The 20,894-nt window shown below is 42.8% G+C and overlaps 1 protein-coding gene across 3 annotated transcripts; it reads left to right on the forward strand.

Annotated features, from left to right (window-relative positions):
• The first annotated feature begins 128 nt into the window (after positions 1-128).
• Positions 129-19,397, forward strand: LOC109904123 (lactase-phlorizin hydrolase). Of its 3 annotated transcripts, none has more exons than XM_031793874.1 (17): positions 130-749; positions 3,679-3,749; positions 3,897-3,980; positions 4,338-4,431; positions 5,214-5,298; positions 7,327-7,996; positions 8,109-8,760; positions 8,890-10,443; positions 11,195-11,463; positions 11,555-11,845; positions 12,009-12,207; positions 12,474-12,676; positions 12,959-13,065; positions 13,255-13,386; positions 13,626-13,849; positions 14,014-14,250; positions 18,965-19,397. In XM_031793874.1, the coding sequence occupies exons 1-17, from the start codon at positions 146-148 to the stop codon at positions 19,174-19,176; spliced, it is 5,688 nt and encodes a 1,895-aa protein (XP_031649734.1). In that variant the 5' UTR covers positions 130-145; the 3' UTR covers positions 19,177-19,397. The 3 variants fall into 3 exon arrangements, with proteins under 3 accessions (XP_031649745.1, XP_031649734.1, XP_031649741.1); XM_031793881.1 differs by having other exon boundaries at positions 4,341-4,431; XM_031793885.1 differs by lacking the exon at positions 18,965-19,397 and having other exon boundaries at positions 129-749; positions 13,982-14,171.
• The last annotated feature ends 1,497 nt before the right edge of the window (positions 19,398-20,894 follow it).

Genomic DNA, 20,894 nt, shown 5'->3' on the forward strand with positions numbered 1-20,894 from the left:
GCCCCAGAAGTTATAAACTGTTATAAACACAACTGCAATATAACTGACGTTATCTAGCATGATGACATAAACGATACAAGAGTTCAATACAGTAAACAGCATTGCTATAAAAGGCTTACTGTGCAGTTCACCTTCCACCACCAAGATGAAGAACCTGGTGCGGGTTCTCTATCTGTACCTGATGTGCCTCTATGGCTGTCTGTGTCAGGAAGATGATCCACAGGACTTTATGCTTCTAGCAGGCCCTCTCACCAACCACTTGAGGATGGACTTGAGCACCAAACCCATTGATGCCTTTGACTGCAGTCATCCCCTTCCCTTGGGCTCCAGGGCCTACTTCCAGTATCTCCAGAGTCGGGGAGTAACTCACTTCAAAGTTCCCCTGTCCTGGGCTCAACTTTTGCCCACAGGTGACCCCAGCCAGCCCAGTCAGCCTGCATTGTCTTGCTACCGGAACTTCTTGGAACAGCTAGTGGAAGTAGGACTCAAACCACTTGTTGTCTTGCATCGCTCTGCTTTACCAGAGGCCCTGAGATCCAGGTATGGGGGCTGGGAAAGCGCAGAGCTGCCAGATGTATTTCAGCAATATGCTGAATTTGTTTTTCTGGCGTATGGAGAACTGGCACACTCTTGGGTGACACTGAGCCACATTGAAGAGCTGAGGGATGAGGTGAATCTGCAGCTAAAACACGCTCTCCATGCCCACGCCAACGTGTACCACCTCTACCATCACCTGTTTCCTGGACAAGGTAAACCCTTAATTAGCATGTGGTAGAAGATGTACATTATTCACAGGGTTTTGGGGAACAGTTTACAGAGAACAATTATTATTTTCTTTTTAAGTCAAATTGCAAGGGAGCCCTGCATGCACACAATTTACAAAATACAATAACATACAGACACAAAATCCCAAACACAGTTAAGAAAAACAATCACGTTCCTCAGCAAAGAGGTCCACAATCAACATTTTGAACTGCCCGAGAGGCACTAGTACATCCAGTTGTACTAAACTCTGTAGATTTATGGCACAATGGGGTGTAAAGAAACTAAAAGCTGAATTACCTAACTGAGGAGACCGAATGGATTTCCAGAGTTAGCCATCCCTTAGACAGGGTATGGCAACTCCTAAATCTAAAGGTTCTTAACGTGTTAGGTACAGTGGGAGCTTTTTTTTTTTAAAGAGCTTTATGAATAAAAGAGGGCCAGCCTACTTTCTGGTAAAGAATGCAGTAATGTGTTGCACCTGTCGCCCGCAATAAATACTCCTACAGTATGTGGGTTTTTATGAAGATCTTTAGTGCTACAAGGTGTTTGAATTGTTTGGAACTGACAAGTTTTCATAGCAAAGCGGCGTTAGGTTTAGACAGATTTTGTAAAAATTGTTTCACAAAATATCGGTCAACCGGATGTGAAAGAGGTCAGTGACTGTGCCTCAATTATGTCCCATCCTTGACTTTTCTAGTACTATCATTCATGTTTGCATGTATATTGTTTTCCTTATCAGGAGAGATTATTTCTGGCCAAGTGTTGTGAATGCCGTTAGATAGCAACTGTTAGGATCTGGGGAAAAGTGAAACACTGCATGGTCTCTCTCTCTCTCTCATAGGCACTGAATGCACAGAGATGTCAAAATGTGTTTCAAAAATAGTCAGAGTAATTATTTTAACCTAAAGCATTTAATAAAGACATGTATAGTACAATAGTATGGGGAATGAGAGGGCTACTTACACAGTGTTTGGAAGGGATCACAGCAGTGATTGAAAGAGGGTATGAGGCATGAGTTGAGGGTGAAAACCCTGTCAAACTGCAGCAACCTTATTCTTGTTCATATTAATTATATTTAGACTAGATTAGGAAGGGAATTTCCTCTACCCAGACACAGAGACAACAACTGGTAGATAATAGAACTCATAGGGCTGAGCTTGCTTTATGCATGTTTGCATCATGCAGTTCTATGCAACTTTAGGCCTTGTAAAAAAAATTACTCAAATCTGTCGTCACTATTATGTTGAATGATTCATTCCAGTTACTTTTGGATTGAAAACGTATATGCAGCCTAGCCAGCCCAATTTTGAATATAAACCAAATTTGACCACATTCACGTTTTCGCCTGACACACAAATGGACTATAAATACATAACGTTATCAAATTAGTTACCCTGACCAAATGGACAGCGCACATAGGCTGTATGCATCTGCTCTTATTAGTAGCCTACGGTTAATCAGACTGAATTGTTTAGTTTTTTAATCCTATACAGCATGTCGGCTCTCTAATGTTTAGGTGTAGCCTAGGGTGCTGCATCATTTAAATCATGAGTTTTTGCTTTTGTCTGTCAGGAGTGATTGTGTTTTCATCTTTGCTAAATAAATTCCGGAGGAAAGTGGAAAGCCTACTTGAGCGCACGCGAAAACATACACTGAGTCAACCTCTCTCTTTAATCTCTGTTAATGGATGATGCGATGGAAGCTATCAAATCATTCAGAATTAGTTTCCCTTGTCGGCAGAACTTTCCCTCTCGTAGTATCCTCTAAAAGCAAATTATTGCATGCCCAAAAACACAGTGGTGTTTAAGCCGCTTGAGAACATCCCTGTTTCTTCTAACTTTCTCGTTGAATACGCAGACCTTCATCATGATCGATTCAGCTTTTTCCCAGAAGCTTGAATCTGATGTGGGCATTTATATGCTGCCTGCTGAACGATCGATGTTCTTCAGGTCACTGTACCCATCTATCGCCTAGGCCAAGGCTCAGACTTTCCAAAAAGCAGGCCAGCTGGCTTGGTGAAAGACTCCTTGTTAACCAGCTATACTTTTGATACCAGTTGGTATTGAACGCCCTCACCTTTTCATCCTTCTTCATGAAACTGATCTCAGGCAGAGGTCGACCCTCACTTTTAATTCGCACCGTGTACCCCAGAGAATGAAAGGGGTTCTTCAACAAAAAGTCGACAACATTGTCGGCAGCGTTGGCCATTCTACCATTCCGGCGGAGAAATCTCCACATTCGCGCTGGTAGCTAGCTAGCTACTGAAGTTAGCAAGGCAAATTTAAATACATTTCACTAACTGGACACAAAATAAAGTTCTAAAACCAAGAAATCTATTTATAATATACTTCCTCCGTCTCCTGTAAATTGAAAAAAACTATTTTGAATTGAGTAATATATTTTTAAAAAGCTCAACTATTACTTTTTACTCTTAATCTCTATCCAACAATGTCACCAAGCTTCTCAACACATAGAGCCCCCATAATGCTCTGTGGCACAATCCCAATACAACTCACAGGGTTCATTCTCTGATCCTAATTATATGATTGGATGGAGAACATGTCAGTTTATACTGCAAAAGTTTTGATTGGTTGGAAGACGTCCCTCGGAGGTGGTCATAATTACCATGTATGTCTATGAAAGGTCAATGTAGCCAGAGGACGGAAGATAGCTGTCCTCCGGCTAAACCATGGTGCTACCCCGGACAGTGTTGTTGAAATTCCTGTAGACCTTCATTGCAAAACAGTGTATTTGAATGATTTTTATATAATTAACATAACTTTTTTAATATTTCACTATTTACATTTTTTATTAAATTTCACTGAGGAGGATGGTCCTCACATGGAACTGGATTGCTAACATTGTCACTGTTTTTATAACACATCAGCCCTCTATTCTGTGCTCTCCTCTCAGGCGGCCATGTGTCGATTGGCGTAAGGGCCAGTGATGTTTCCATCCTTTACCAAAGCGAGGCTGCCATTAAGGTATGGGTACAGTACCTTTGACATTTGGACAATTGAATGTGTCACAATGTCAGACTCCAAAGCAAATGTGAAACCTGCACAGGGTTTATACTTTTCCCAAGGCACCCACCGTATTGCTGTGATGGTGATAACATATTTCTCATTCAGGAGTCCCTAGATTTCCTGTCAGTGCAAATTGAATACAACTGCACCTCTAAATCAAACCTGGCAGAGGAGCTGAGAAGATTACAGGTAGTTTACTCTTCCATTTTCTGATAAAGTGTGTCTTAATGAAAGGAAGAAGAGAGCCTCCACATGAAAGTGTATTTTATTACTGTCTTATCTTACCATCACAAATGTCTAATTGCCAATATCCTTGTAAGTTACTGTAAACCTTGTGTGTGAAACTCATAATGTTTTACCCCAAAATGGAAAACTGTGAATAATGTGAGATTTTGTATATACAGCTTGAAGGTTGAAGAGGCTGAATACAGAATGTCCTAATATGATTTCTCTAATTTAGATGAAAACACACAACCATTCATCTGCAACTCATAATTGTCTCATAAAAGCCAGCCCCTGAATGACGATCCTTTTGTCATGTTTTAGAAGGCCAATGGGCAGATACCCATTGTGATTTACAAGATGAATATCAAAGGCTGTTCCTTCAGTCAATTCCAGCCACTCGGTAACATCCTGCAAGGTAAATCATGTGAAGCTGCATAAATGTACACACGCACGCTTTGTAGACCATCAGATTAATCACTGGTGTCTTGTGTGATCATACCATTCAACCTCAGTGCGATGGTTACAATTGCATTTGCTTACAGACAGTTCACCCATACTCAAGTCTAGTGTCACATTATAGACATCTCTACACTGTCAAATAAACTTGTCGGTGATGCCATCTCAAAAACCAGGTGGTGGATTCAAATCAAGAGAGTGATTTGTCGTGGTTACAGTGCCAGAGACCATCATTTTATTGATGTTATCTCCACAAAGATGTTATCCAATATAAAATGTCATAGTCCAATTTGATTGTAAACGCATTATGAAATTCTGACTTGTTGTTATCATGGTCCGGAGTACGCTGCAAAGTGCTAGCTAGTTAAAGGGCAATCTGGTATTGGAACAACAACAAAGTGGTTATCCCACCACTTCTTTGGTAAACAGCTCAGGTATATGACTGGAGAAATGTAACTACTAAATGTAACTACTATGCATGCAAGAATTGACCATAGATGAGATCAAATTACAGTTCAGTTTAATGTTTGAAGCTATACAGTGTTCAAACCCTCCACCTCCAGTCTAGCTGTCTCAATTACCATCTCACTTAAAAACTGTGAGCATACCAATTATAATTAATATATCCTTTATGGATTTTGCAAATATAGATCATATAGAATGTAACCCGATGTTCATATCAAATCATTTTTTGAGGAATTTGAAGAACAACCCCCTGTGTGTGGTCTAAAATCATTACAGTTCTGCGAAATGGGGACCTGCAAATTCTGGGATGTGACATTGTTGACTTGTTTGAGGAGCTGGATTTGGTGAACACTCTGAATAGGTACAAATCCACTTGTTGTTTACATGCACTATTTGGAAATGTAGTAATAGATCAAATAGTCTACTATTAGCATAATGGAATATAAAAAGTCTGATTTAACCTTTTGTCTTTTTTGTATTTTAGTGTGAATTCATACCTCTGTATGTACAGTATCTGCAGTGCCTTCAGAAAGTATTCACACCCCTTGACTTTTTCCACATTTTGTTGTGTTACAGCCGGAATGTAAAATGTATTAAATTGAGATTTTGTGTCACTGATCTACACACAATACCCCATAATGTCAAAGTGGAAAGGCTTACAAATTAATAAAACATGAATAGTTTAAATGGCTTGAGTCAATAAGTATTCAACCCTTTAATTATGGCAAGTTACGTTCAGGAGTAAAAATGTGCTTAACAAGTCACATAATAAATAGCACGGAATCACTCTGTGTGCAAAAATATTGGTTAATATGATTTTTAAATGAGTACCCCATCTCCGAACCCCACACATACAATTATCTGTAAGGTCCCTCAGTTTAGTTTAGTTTATTAATTTGACCATTTAAAAAAACAACAACACATAAAACTTAAAAGCCATACATGCACATTAATAAAATCTTCGAGGATAACACACAATAAAGTCTGGGACTTATTTCCATTGTGGTCCTCTTGAGACAAGATGGCTAGACAAGATCAAAAACAGTATGACAATGTAGGGGTTATTCATATGGGCACAGAAGACATCAAACATATTTTTACTTTATTTTTAAAGCTGTCCAGTGAGGACGCTGTTTTTTGTGTGTTTTTTCCCCCAAATAGTTAGCAAAGAAGGGCACCTATTGGTAGAGTTACACTTTGAATGGTGTATCAATACACCCAGTCACTACAAAGATACACGCGCCCTTGCTACCTCAGTTGCCGAAGAGGAAGGAACCCGCTCAGGGATTTCACCATGAGGCCAATGGTGATTTTAAAACAGTTACAGAGTTTAATGGCTGTGATAAAGGGAAAGGGGATACCTAGTTGTACAACTGAATGCTTTCAACTGAAATGTGTCTTCTGCATTTAACCCTACCCCTCTGAATCAGAGAGGTGTGGGGGGCTGCCTTAATCGACATCCACGTCTTTGGCACCCGGGGAACAGTGTGTTAAATGTCTTGCTCAGGGGCAGAATGACAGAGATAACTGAGAATGGATCAACACAGGAGTTACTCCACAATATTAACAAAAGGGAGAGAGCAAATTGAAGGAAGCCTATACAGAATATAAAATATTCCACAGCATGCATCCTGTTTTCAACAAGGCACTAAAGTAATACTGCAAAAAAATGTGGCAAAGAAAGTAATTTTTGGTCATGAATACAAAATGTTATATTTTGGGCAAATCTTCAAGCATGGTGGTGGCTGCATCATGTTATGGGTATGCTTGTCATTGGCAAGGACTTAAGGAGTTTGAGCTAAGCACAGGCAAAATCCTAGAGGAAAACTTGGTTCAGTCTCTTTTCCAACAGACACTGGGAGACAAATTCACCTTTCAGCAGGACAATTACCTTAAACACAAAGTCAAATATACACTGGAAATATACACTTGCTTACCAAGATGACATTGAATGTTAGAGTGGCCAAGTTATGTATTTGACTTAAATTCGCTTGAGAATCTATGGCAAGACTTGAAAATAGCTGTCTAGTAACGATCAACAACCAACTTGACAGAGCTTGAAGAATGTTTTAAAGAATAAATGGGCAAATATTGTACAATCCAGCTCTTATAGAGTTACCCAGAAAGATTCACAACTGTAATTGCTGCCAAAGGCGATTCTAACATGTATTGACTCAGGGGGTTGAATACTTATCTAATCAAGATATATTAGTATTTTATTTACCACTTTGACATAAGAGTATTTTGTGTAGATTGTTGACAAAAAAATGGCAAATCCATTTTAATCCCACTTTGTAACAAAACAAAATCTGGAAAAAGTCAAGGGGTGTGAATACTTTCTTAACGGCACTGTATTTAATGTTTCTCTTCACCTCTCTTGCTCGGCTAGTCTTTCAGATCACACTGGGGATGCACTGTCAGTAAACTACCAGAGAGTGTGGGATAAGTTTGGAACTCAGACCATTTCCGAGCGGGACATCTTCCTGAATGAGTCTTTTCCTGATGGCTTCCAGTGGGCCATTTCCAGTGAGTCCTTTAAAGTCGAGGGTGGCTGGTCTGAGCATGGGAAGGGTGAGACCATTTGGGACCGCTTTGGCCATGAGCACCAAGCCTTTGAGAATCAGACTGCAGACCTGGCTTGTGACAGTTACCATAAAGTCGACTATGACGTCTATCTCCTGAGAGGTCTACTTGTCAAAACCTACCAGTTCTCTATCTCCTGGGCCCGTATTTTCCCCTCTGGCCACAGGGGGAGCCACTCTGAGAAAGGTGTGCTTTACTATGACAGCATGATCAACGCGCTGATAGAGGCGGGTATAGAACCTGCTGTGACCCTGCACCACTGGGATCTTCCCCAGGCACTCCAGGACTATGGAGGCTGGACCAATGTTTCCATTGCAGAAGCCTTTAAAGACTATGCCGACTTCTGCTTCTTCAGGTTTGGAGATAGGGTTAGGACCTGGAACACTTTCAGTAGCCCCTGGGTGATTAGCCATGCTGGGTACGGTACTGGTCAGCATCCCCCTGGAATAAAGAACTATGTGGTTGCCTCCTACCAGGTGAGAGAACTAGCATCACTCCTTTCCCTATAGCCCTTTGTTGAGTTTGTGAATTGTAATTATTATTTATTTGATGATTTTGATCCTTTGTGTGCCCCCACCCAAAAAAAAGGTGACTCACAACATGCTCAAGTCCCACGCTGAAGCATGGCATGTTTACAACAACAAGTACCGGAAGGACCAGGGAGGCAAAGTAGGCATTGCCCTGGACTCCAACTGGGCTGAGCCTCCAAGCTCCTCTTCCAAGCCTGAAGATGTAGTGGCTGCAGACCGCTACCTGCAGTTCATGCTGGGATGGTTCGCCCATCCCATTTTTGTGGATGGGGACTATCCACCCTTGCTAAAGTCTCAGATTGAGCAGAAAAGTCGGAATTGTTCCCTCTCTGTGCCTGCAATACTCCCGTTCTTCACTGCAGCAGAGAGTAAGCGAATTCACGGAACGGCAGATTTCCTGGGGCTCAACCACTACACCTCTCGCCTGGTCAACGCCAGTGATGGGGGCTGCGTGCCTGGACCAGAGGGGGTCGGAGACTTCAAAGCTCATGTGGACCATGCCTGGCCTTCTACGGAGTCTGACTCGATACACTCTGCACCCTGGGGCCTCCGTAGGCTGCTCAACTATGTTTCTGCAGAGTATCTGAATGTCACTAAGGTGCCCGTCTACATAACTGGAAATGGGATACCCACGGGGTACAGCGGGGACACTATCAATGACACGGAGCGTACAGAGTACTTAAAGGGCTACATCAACGAAGCACTGAAAGGTAAGTCTCTGGAATGTGTTAGACCAGGGGTCACCTAGCCCTGTACAGAAGGAGTGTTTTGAGACTGTTTGTAAGAATGATTGTTTATAAGTATTGTTTACCAGGATGATTTTGGTTGACTTTCAACAGCAATCCATCTGGATGGAGTGGACGTGCAGCGTTTCACTGTGCAGTCACTGATGGATGGGTTCGAGGGGCCAAAGGGCTACAGCCAAAGGTTTGGTTTGCACTATGTCAACTTTGAAGACCCTAACAGGCCCAGAACCCCAAAGCAGTCAGCCTATTTCTACTCTGATATTATCAAGAGAAATGGGTTTTCTGATACAAGAGACAGAAGTCCACAACAAGAACCAAAGTTTCAAACCGTTGTGCGGCAACCCACTCTGCCCCCGTCCGAGGTTCCCTCCAGATCCAAGGTTGTCTGGGAGAAGTTCTCCAGTCAGTCCAATTTCCAGAGGAAGCTCTACCACTACGGCACCTTTCCAAAGGGCTTCCAATGGGGTGTGACGTCCTCAGCCTATCAGATAGAAGGTGGCTGGAATGTTGACGGAAAGGGTGCAAGTGTATGGGATACCTTCACCCACAAGCCTGGCAGTATTACCGAAGATGCCAATGGTGACACGGCCTGTGACAGTTACCACCGACTAGAGGAAGACCTGTACATGATAAGGGCCCTAAGGGTTAAGACCTACCGATTCTCCCTGTCCTGGTCCAGGATCTTTCCTGATGGTCGGCGCAATTCCTTGAACCAGAAGGGTGTTAACTACTACAACAGGCTCATTAACGGCCTACTAGCTTATAACATAACCCCCATGGTGACACTCTACCACTGGGACCTCCCTCAGGCCCTGCAGGACCTTGATGGCTGGGACAACATCCAGATGGTTGAGATCTTTAACGACTTCTGTGACTTCTGCTTTTCCACCTTTGGGGAGCGAGTAAAGTTTTGGTTGACCTTCAACCAACCCTATACAATTGCCTGGTCAGGATACGGTCTGGGGCAGATCCCACCAAATGTCAGGAAGCCTGGGGATGCACCATATAGAGTCGCTCATAACCTTCTAAAGGCACATGCCACGGTGTACCACACCTATGACAAGAAATACCGCAAATCCCAAGGCGGTCTGGTCTCCATCGCCCTCAACGCAGACTGGGCTGAGCCCAAAGATGTCAACAACCCCCGGGAAGTCATGGCTGCTGACCGTGCCCTGCAGTTTCAGCTTGGCTGGTTCGCTCACCCAATCTTCAAAACCGGTGATTACCCCGACGCCATGAAGTGGCAGGTGGGCAACAAGAGTGAGCTCCAAGGCCTGCCAGGTTCCAGGCTCCCCACGTTCACCAATGATGATAAGGCCTACGTCAGAGGTACTGCTGATGTCTTCTGTCTAAATGCTTATACCACTAAGGTGATACGTCAAGTAACTGCCAGGCTTAGTCCTCAGTCCTATTATAACGACGAGGACGTTGGAGAGGAGGAGGAGGGTGATTCCCCCACAACTGCCATCAAAGGGCAGAGGGCTGTAGCATGGGGCTTACGGAGACTCCTCAACTGGATCAAGGAGGAGTACGGAGATCCAGAGATTTATGTCACAGAGAATGGAGTTCCAACGGCTTCAAAGACCACAGTGGATGACACTGACAGAATATTCTACTACAAAACCTACATTGATGAGGCTTTGAAAGGTAAGATCTAATGATATATTTCTGTTAAGAGAATTGTGTTCTCAATGTTCATAAACCAATTCAATTTAACTACTCAGTCTGCTAATCAGGATTTGTAAGATACGGATTGAAATGAAACAGACGGACGCCCAGCTAAAATAGTCAAAAAGGTTTATTCACGAGAGCGCTGGTCTTTTGTACAAAACCATTCATATTTATACTGGCTTCTTACGCACATACATACACACACAACAGTAGGAATCCTACGCACATACTGTCCCACAACCCAGCCGACAAAGATTAGGGAGACCTTCGGACCTTGAGATGTACTTCCTGTCCTTTCCCAAATCTCTAGTCAGGTCGGCACCGAATTTTGCTCAAAAATCTTGTCCGTGTTTAAAATACCATAAAGATGTAAACTAATTCTGACTATAATTTTATACAATCTAATCAATTCCATACAATTATATGGTTTCAGGGTGTATCATTCTAATCATTCAATTAACAGATAAATCCCATTAACAATTTCCCTACAAGCTGCTCATCTCACCTTCAAGAGGTGGTGGGAGTTTGAGGGGGGGGGGGGCGTGGTACTATGTCACTGACTATAATGCCTTCTAATTGCATTGAGGAAATAGTACAGACTGAGCAGAACACCAAGGGGCAAGCAAATGTAACTTACTTTGCTAGGGATTTCCGACATTTGCTGTAAAAAATTTTTTTACAAAAAAGGTAATCTTCCAAAAGTAAATCTTCTCTCTTGTCCCCTTAGCCCATGATCTGGATGGTGTGAAGGTGAGGGGTTACAGTGTCTCGTCTCTTATGGACTCTTTTGAGTGGCTCAATGGGTACACAGTGGGCTTGGGTCTCCACCATGTGGACTTTACTCACCCAAGCCGACCCAGGACGCCCAAACGTTCAGCCCACTACTACTATCAAGTCGTGAGGGACAACGGTTTCCCTCAATCGGAGGATGGTACACCCGTTTATGGAAACTTCCGTAAAGATTTCATCTGGAGCACAGCGACAGCATCTTACCAGGTGACTGCTCACTGAAAACAATTCCGAAAAGACAAGTGCCAATAAAAGCACCACGATATGTTTACCGTGTCATTTTATATCTCTTGTCCAGATTGAGGGGGGCTGGAGAGCAGATGGAAAGGGCCTCAGTATCTGGGATAAGTTTGCCCACACTCCTCTTAGAGTGTTCAATGATGACACAGGAGATATTGCCTGTGATAGTTATCATAAGGTGGAGGAGGATGTGGCTATGCTGAGGAGGCTGAAGGTGACCCACTACCGCTTCTCTATATCCTGGTCCAGGGTGCTCCCCGATGGCACCACCAAAAACATCAACGAGGCTGGCCTCAACTACTACCGTAGACTGGTTGACGCACTTCTCATTGCCAACATACAGCCTCATGTGAGTTTGGTGGCCATGAAGACATGCTCATGACTGGGATAATATGTAATTTACTATATCAAAGGGAGTTAATTACACATGCACTTTGAAAAACCTGAATTGACACATTAAACCCCTGAGGTAAATAATTGTTTCCTCTCTTCATGAATGTTCCTCTCTACAGATTACCCTCTACCACTGGGACCTCCCTCAGGCTCTGCAGGATGTGGGGGGCTGGGAGAACGACAGCATCATTGACCGATTCCGAGAATATGCTGATTTTATCTTCACTCACCTTGGAGACAAAGTGAAGTTCTGGATCACCATCAATGAGCCTTACAATATAGCCAATATTGGCCACGGCTATGGAGCTGCCGCTCCAGGTACTACCTCTTTAATTCAGACAAAACAAATACACATTTGGCTTGTATTTGCCAAACAATTGTTGACTGTTTTCAGCGTGTGTCTGTAGTAACAGGAAACAATCGTATCGTTGATATGCTAAATAGCTTCGAAATACAATAGCTTTAAAAAGAGATTCTAAAGCTAAAACAAATCATTTAGACCTCTTAAAAGAACTGTAGAAAGAGATCGTATTTATTTAAGTGTCTTCAGGATGCAGTTAAAACAATAATCCTTCTATGGCCAGGCATCAGCTTCAGACCTGGCACACTGCCCTACATAGTGGGCCACAACCTCATCAAAGCCCATGCCGAAGCCTGGCACCTGTACAACGATAATTACCGCACCAAGCAGGGAGGCATTATCTCCATCACCATCAACTCAGATTGGTCAGAGCCACGGAACCCCTACAAGCAGGAGGACGTAGAAGCTGCACGACGCGTTGTTCAGGTACAGTCTAATGCCTCACATTGCATCAGTCATCAAAGTTCTCTCCACTACATCAGTGAAACTTTAGTATCCTGCGTAAAACATAATCGTGTATGTAGAGTTCCTGTACTGCATGTACCACATTTCGCATATTTGGCACAAAAGGCCTCAATAATGGTACAAACAAACATCATACTAAAGAGTTACATGAAGAGTGACCACATTATTCTTCTGTCGTTTCCCAGCTTTAAAGCCCCAATGTTCTTATTCAGTAACACTATTGGTTCCTTTCTCCTGTTGCAGTTCTATATCGGCTGGTTTGCCCACCCTATATTCAATGGAGACTACAGTGATACAATGAAGACAATCATTCGAGAGAGGAGCCTAGCAGCAGGCCTATCTAAATCACGGCAAGATAAATGTTTATTAGTAGCGCTCATTTTAAAAAGCCATAGAAGAATTTACATTCATTCTGAGGAAATTATATGACTCAAACCCTAAATATAAAATAAATCATTAGTGATTCACAGATAAAATGCTCTGAACTGGCTATATGATACACATATGGTCAACTGGCCATGAACTTCTTTTTTTTACAGGCTTCCTGAGTTTTCCCCTGCAGAGATCCAGAGGGTCAAAGGTACATATGATTACTTTGGGTTCAACCACTACACAACTGTCCTGGCATTCCCTGTTGAGTATGGGAACCTACAGCACTACGATGCAGACAGGTGAGAAATCAGCCACAAGAGCCTACACTATACAGGACATGACTGAAAATATGTATTCATGGTTAGATCAACAACTGGAGATGTGTATATAACTACATGAAGTCAACCTGTAAGGGCTATGTATCATTTATGAATCTATTATTGTTCTTCTGTACGTCCTTGTTTCAAATTGTCCTGTTCCATTTCCAAACCCATATTTAGTTCAATTAAATATTCTGTCATTTTACTGTGTGTATTAGGGGTGCTGGAACGATTGCTGATCGCACCTGGCTGGACTCTGGCTCTGGCTGGCTGAAGGTTTCCCCATTTGGATTCCGCAAGATCCTCAACTTCATCAAGGAGGAGTACGGCGACCCACCCATCATCATCACAGAGAATGGGATCTCGGCGCGAGGGCCAGTGGATCTGAACGATGTCCACAGGATTCACTACTATGAGAATTACATCAATCAGGTCCTCAAAGGTAATATGCCACAATAGCAATTCACTATTTATATATTGACAGTATGAAATATAATTTACAAGTGAAACACCATCTTTAATGTTTTGGAAAACATTACCACAACCTAATGAAATGTTCTGTGAACCTTTATAGAGCCAAATTTGGGTTCTCTCCTCTCTTTTCAGCATATTTGCTGGATGGGGTGGATATTCGAGGCTACACAGCCTGGTCTCTGATGGACAATCTAGAGTGGGCCACTGGCTTCTCAGAGAGATTCGGCCTGTTCTATGTGAACCGTTCTGACTCCAAACTTACACGAGTAGCCAAGAACTCTGTTGCCCGCTATGCCACCATCATCACCTGCAATGGATTCCCTGACCCCACTCTGGGGCCTCACGAGTGTTTGAATCCCGAGCCCGAAGGTAGAGTGACAACATTGTCTATCTCAGTGGATGCAACACTGTTGCACACAGTGCATTTCAGTTGGAAAAAGCACATTTAAAGTGTTTTACACACACACCATACCTGCGAACCATAATATCACACGATATTAAAAAAAGACAGAAAGGGATTAGAAGGATTTTTATAAACTCCCTAAAAGTTTTTTTAAAGAGGAGTTTACCCATTTTGAACTTTGCACTGCTTAAGTGCAGTGGTCATTGTAAACAAAAGGATGCCATTATGTTATCAAAGCACAAGGAGAGGTACAGAGTGGCAGACAGCCTCGTGGTCAAGGCAGGCAGAGTGGTCAGGCAGGCAGGTACAGAGTCCAGAAACAGGCATGGGTCAAAACCAGGTGGACTAGAAAAAGGAGAATAGCAAAAAGGAGTACGGGAAAAACACGCTGGTTGACTTGACTAAACATACAAGACGAACTGGCACAGAGAGACCGGAAACACAGGAATAAATACACTGGGGAAAATAAGCCACACCTGGAGGGGGCGGAGACAATCACAGGAACAGGTGAAACAGATCAGGGCGTGACATATGTTTTATGTTCATATCTGGCTTTTTTTTTTTGTGTGTCAGAAAACTTAAAGTATTTACTACTCTATTCCCATAGAGAAAGTAGTCCCGAGATTAATAGATAAACAGTGGCTTGCGAAGGTATTCAACCCCCTTGGCATTTTTCCTATTTTGTTGCCTTACGACCTGGAATTAAAATAGATTTTTGGTGGGGTTGTATCATTTGATTTACACAACATGCCTACCACTTTGAAGATGCAAAACATTTTTTATTGTGAAACAAACAAGAAATAAGACAAAAAAAACTATTTTAAAACTATGCATAACTATTCACCCCCCAAAAGTCAATACTTTGTAGAGCCACCTTTTGCAGCAATTAAAGCTGCAAGTCTCTTGGGGTATGTCTCTATAAGCTTGGCACATCTAGCCCCTGGGATTGTTGCCCATTCTTCAAGGCAAAACTGCCCCAGCTCCTTCAAGTTGGATGGGTTGCGCTGGTGTACAGCAATCTTGTCAAGGATCCCTCCAGAACTTTCATTACGCACACCTGGCCTCTATTCCCAGTGATTAGTAATTGTATAAGTGTGCCCTTGGTTTACCAGTGTCCGGTCAATTATTGTTACTATGTCCGTTGGTGCGTGTGAGTACCTGTGCTGTGTGTTTTGGCTTTCGTGCCATTGTGGATTGTGCAGATGATTACGGGTCTCGTCACGTGTGTTAATCATTGTGCGCGTGTGTTATTTATTCAAGGTACTCCTCTCTCTTTTGTTTGGGTTTCAACCCTGTGTTTTTGTATAGTGTTTGTTTGGTCTTTGTTCACGTGTCTTTACACATTACGCCGTAATTTGGGTAAATTAAAAAACCCTACTATGCATTCCTGCGCATGTCTCCCGAATTATTCATACCAACGTGACAGAATAATCAACCATTAAGGGAGACAGCGGGAATGGCCCGTCCGAGTGATTGGCCCATCCGACGCCGCCACAACCGGTCCGTCCAACGCCACTGCTACTGGTCTGTTTGATGCCGCCGAAACTTCGGCAGCGGAAACTGGTCCATCTGACTATGACGTAACTTCGGCAGCTGCATTGGGTCCTGATCGACCCGCACTGCGTTCCTGTGATCACCCTCGAGGCCGGTGTCATTGCGCTGTTGGTGTAGTACTGTCACGGATCCCTCTGGAACTTTCATAATGCACACCTGGCCCCTATTCCCAGTGATTAGTAATTGTAAACTCAGCAAAAAAAGAAATGTCCTCTCACTGTCAACTGTGTTTATTTTCATGTGTAAATATTTGTATTAACATAATAAGATTCAACAACTGAGACATAAACTGAACAAGTTCCACAGATATGTGACTAACATAAATTGAATAATGTGTCCCTGAACAAAGGGGGGGGGTCAAAATCAAAAGTAGCGGTCAGTATCTGGTGTGGCCACCAGCTGCATTAACTACTGCAGTGCATCTCTTCCTCATGGACTGCACCAGATTTGCCTGTTCTTGCTGTGAGATGTTTCTCCACTCTTCCACCAAGGCACCTGCAAGTTGCAACAGGTCCCAGTCATGCTCAATGGGATTGAGATCCGGACTCTACGCTGGCCATGGCAGAACACTGACATTCCTGTCTTGCAGGAAATTATGCACAAAACAAGCAGTATGGCTGGTGGCGTTGTCATGCTCTGCAGGGTCATGTCAGGATGAGCCTGCAGGAATGGTACCACATGAGGGAGGAGAATGTTTTCCCTGTAATGCACAGCGTTGAGATTGCCTGCAATGACAACAAGCTCAGTCTGATGATGCTGTCACACACCGCCCCAGACCATGACAGACCCTCCACCTCCAAATCTATCCTGCTCCAGAGTACAGGTCTCTGTGTAACCCTCATTCCTTCGATGATAAACGCGAATCTGACCACGACCCCTGGTGAGACAAAACCGCGACTTGTCAGTGAAGTGCACTTTTTGCCAGTCCTGTCTGGTCCAGCGACTGTGGGTTTGTGCCCATAGGCAACGTTGTTGCCGGTGATGTCTGGTGAGGACCTGCCTTACAACAAGCCTACAAACCCTCAGTCCAGCCTCTCTCAGCCTATTGCGGACAGTCTGAGCACTGATGGAGAGATTGTGCGTACCTGGTGTAACTCGGGCAGTTGTTGTTGCCATCCTGTACCAGTCCCGCAGGTGTGATGTTCAGATGTACCGATCCTGTGCAGGTGTTGTTGCACATGGTCTGTCACTCCGAGGACGATCAGCTGTTCGTCCTGTCTCCCTGTAGCACTGTCTTAGGCCCTGGCCGCATCTGCAGTCCTCATGCCTCCTTGCAGCATGCCTAAGGCACGTTCACGCAGATGAGCAGGGACCCTGGGCATCTTTCTTTTGGTGTTTTTTCAGAGTCAGTAGAAAGGCCTCTTTTTCGTGTCCTATGTTTTCATACCTGTGACCTTAATTGACTCAAATGATGTCATCACCCTATCAGAAGCTTCTAAAGCCATGACATCATTTTCTGGAATTTTGCAAGCTGTTTAAAGGCACAGTCAACTTAGTGTATGTAAACTTCTTGACCCACTGGAATTGTGATACAGTGAATTGTAAGTGAAATAATCTCTGTAAACAATTGTTGGAAAAATTACTTGTCATGCACAATGTAGATGTCCTAACCAACCTGCCAAAACTATAGCTTGTTAAACAAGAAATTTGTGGAGTGGTTGAAAAATGAGTTTTAATGACTCCAACCAAAGTGTTTGTAAACTTTTGACTTCAACTGTAGCTTTTTCCTTAATGGCCAAAAAGATAAATTTTTGTCTCATCTGACCAGAGTACCTTCTTCCATATGTCTGGGGAGTCTCCCACATGCATTTTGGCGAACACCAAATGTGTTTGCCCATATTTTTCTTTAATCAATTGCTTTTTTCTGGCCACTCTTCCTTAAAGCCCAACTCTGTGGAGTATACGGCTTAAAGTGGTCCGATGGACAGATACTCTAAACTCCGCTGTGGAGCTTTGCATCTCCTTCTGTGTTATCTTTGGTCTCTTTGTTGCCTCTCTGATTGATGCCCTCCTTGCCTGGTCCGTGAGTTTTGGTGGGTTTGTTGTGGGGGCATATTCTTTCCATTTCTTAATAATGGATTTAATGGTGTTCCGTGGGATGTTCAAAGTTTCAGATATTTTTTTGTAACCCAACCCTGATCTGTACTTCTCCACAACTTTGTCCCTGACCTGTTTGGAGAGCTCCTTGGTCTTCATGGTGCCGCTTGCTTGGTGCCTTTCAGAACAGGTGCAAACATACAAAGCTCATGTGACAGATCGTGACACTTAGATTGCACACAAGTGGACTTTATTTAACTAATTATGTGACTTCTGAAGGTAATTGGTTGCACCAGATCTTATTATGGGGCTTCATAGCAAAGGGGGTGAATACATACTGTGTACAAGCACCACTTTTCTATTTATATATATATCTATATTTTTTAAACAAGTTATTTCTTTCATTTCACTTCACAAATTTGGACTATTTTGTGTATGTCCATTACATGAAATCCAAATAAAAATCCATTTAAATTACAGGTTGCAATGCAACAAAATAGGAAAAATGCCAAAGGGGATGAATAGTTTTGCAAGGCACTGTATGCACTGATATCAGGGGCAGCAGGTAGCCTAACAGTGTTGGGCCAGTAACAAAAAGGTCACTGGTTCAAATACACAGGCTAATAAGGTGAAAATCTGTCAATGTGTCCTTGAACACATTGTTTTACAGGGTCAGCCATAGTAGTACAGCACCCCTGGATACAACAGGTTAAGCAACAACCTTAAGTAAGCATTTCACGACAAGGTCTGTTGTATTCGGCGCATGTGACATATATACAATTTTTATTTATTTTTGTCCTAACCCTAAATTTGCTCCAGGGGTGCTGTACTACTATGGCTGACCCTGTAAAACAACACATTTGACAGCACCTATGTGACAATAAATAATGTATTTGTTTTGCAACAAAAGGACTATCTCCTTAAATGTTTCCTCGTCGTGTTGTGATGCGTTTTCATAAAAGTAATGACGCCCTTTTTTTGTTTACAAGTAAGTTCAGAATGGGGAAATGCTCTTGATTTGTCAATCTTACCACCTTACACCTGAACATGTTGTCTGATTAATTTCAATTAATTTATTCTCTTACCCAGGAACGAGTGCACCCTCCACCACCTCGCCTATCTTATCAGTCGAGAACGTGAGTTTCCTCGGTATGGAGCTGTCATCGGGCAGTGCTGAGGTAGCCCTCTACAGCATCTTTGCTCTCTCCATTACGGGTGTCCTCTCAGTCATCGCTGTAACCTATCTATACCGGAAGTCAGACAGATCCTCTGTGGAATCTGTGAGGATGGAGACACTCTGAACACATAAAGAGTGCGAGAAGGCTCGGCCCCATCCAACATAAATGTCTCATTGTCTCTGTTTTTAAAATAATCTGTCAATACTCAACCTGAAAAGTGCCTGTCTATTTGTGGTATAGGAAAATTAGTTGTTGCTTATATATCTGATGAATCATTAGTGTCTGCACCAAACGTTGCCTTCACTTGTTATTTTAAGGAATAAAGGACTAACTTTTGAAGCATTTCCAGTCTATGGTCATTATCATCTGTCGTCCAATAGAGGACGCTGTTTTATCAGATTCTCTGGTCTTTAGATTAGATTGGGTGTTTATAATACAGTTATTCCTCCTTTAATGTATATACTCGATTTCATCAACAAAATCAAAAGGCATTTTAGTCAGTAACATTCTACAAAGTCCCATGTCCCCCTCCCAACACCAATAAAAAAAAATGTAGTCATTGATGTCTACAAAATATATTTATTAGTCAAGCAACTAAACAGCTAAACCATAATTTAAAGGTCAGACAGGATTGTGTCGAGGCACAGATCTAGGGAAGGGTACCCAAACATTTCTGCAGCATTGAAGGTTTCCCAAGAACACAGTGGTCTCCATCATTCTTAAATAGAAGACATTTGGAACCACCAAGAGTCTTCCTAGAGCTGGCCGCCCAGCCAAACTGAGCAATCGGGGGAGAAGGTCCTTGGTCAGGGAAGTGACCAAGAACCCGATGGTCACTCTGACAGAATCCAGAGTTCCTCTGTGGAGATGGGAGAGCCTTCCAGAAGGACAACCATCTCTGCAGCCCTCCACCAGGTGGTAGAGTGGCCAGACGGAAGCTACTCCTCAGTAAAAGACACATGACAGCCCGCTTGGAGTTTGCCAAATGGCAGCCAAAACATACTCAGACCATGAGAAACAAGATTCTCTGGTCTGATGAAACCAAGATTGAACTCTTTGGCCTGAATGCCAGCGTCACGTCTGGAGGAAACCTGCCACCCTATGGTTGGGATGTTTTTCAACAGCAGGGACTGGGAGACTAGTCAGGATTGAGTTCATGATGAACGGAGCAAAGTACAAAGAGATCCTTGATAAAAATCTGCTCCAGAGCACTCAAGACTTCAGACTGGGGCGAAGGACAATGACCCGAAGCATTCAGCTAAGACAACGCAGGAGTGACTTTGGGACAGGTCTCTGAATATCCTTGAGTGGCCCAACCAGAGCCCGGACTTGAACCCGATCAAACATCTCTGGAGAGACCTGAAAATAGCTGTGCAGCGATGCTCCCCATCCAACGTGACAGAGCTTGAGAGGATCTGCAGAGAAGAATGGGAGAAACTCCCCAAATAAATGTTTGCCAAGCTTGTAGCATCATACCCAAGAAGACTCGAGGCTGTAACAAAGTACTATGCTTCAACAAGGTACTGAGTAAAGAGTATGAATACGTATGTAAATGTACTAAATCACCACAATATCTCTGGGAAAGCAAGTGATAAGCTCTGTTTGTATACTATCCGTAGGAACAAAAAATTGTGTATGATGAGATCCTTAGGGAGGATATTACATTTTTCCATACTTGAAAATGGTATACAAGGTATACATGATGTAAATAATGATGATTGTAAAACCGAGGGTATTGTCTTGAAATTGGCCGCATTAAAGAAAGCATCTAGAATAATGTGTCTTTTAAAATAATCTGTAATACTAAAAATACATTTAATGAATAAACCATTATAAATACG

Source organism: Oncorhynchus kisutch, linkage group LG2 (assembly GCF_002021735.2).
Source record: "Oncorhynchus kisutch isolate 150728-3 linkage group LG2, Okis_V2, whole genome shotgun sequence".
Classification (NCBI taxonomy): Eukaryota; Metazoa; Chordata; class Actinopteri; order Salmoniformes; family Salmonidae; genus Oncorhynchus; species Oncorhynchus kisutch.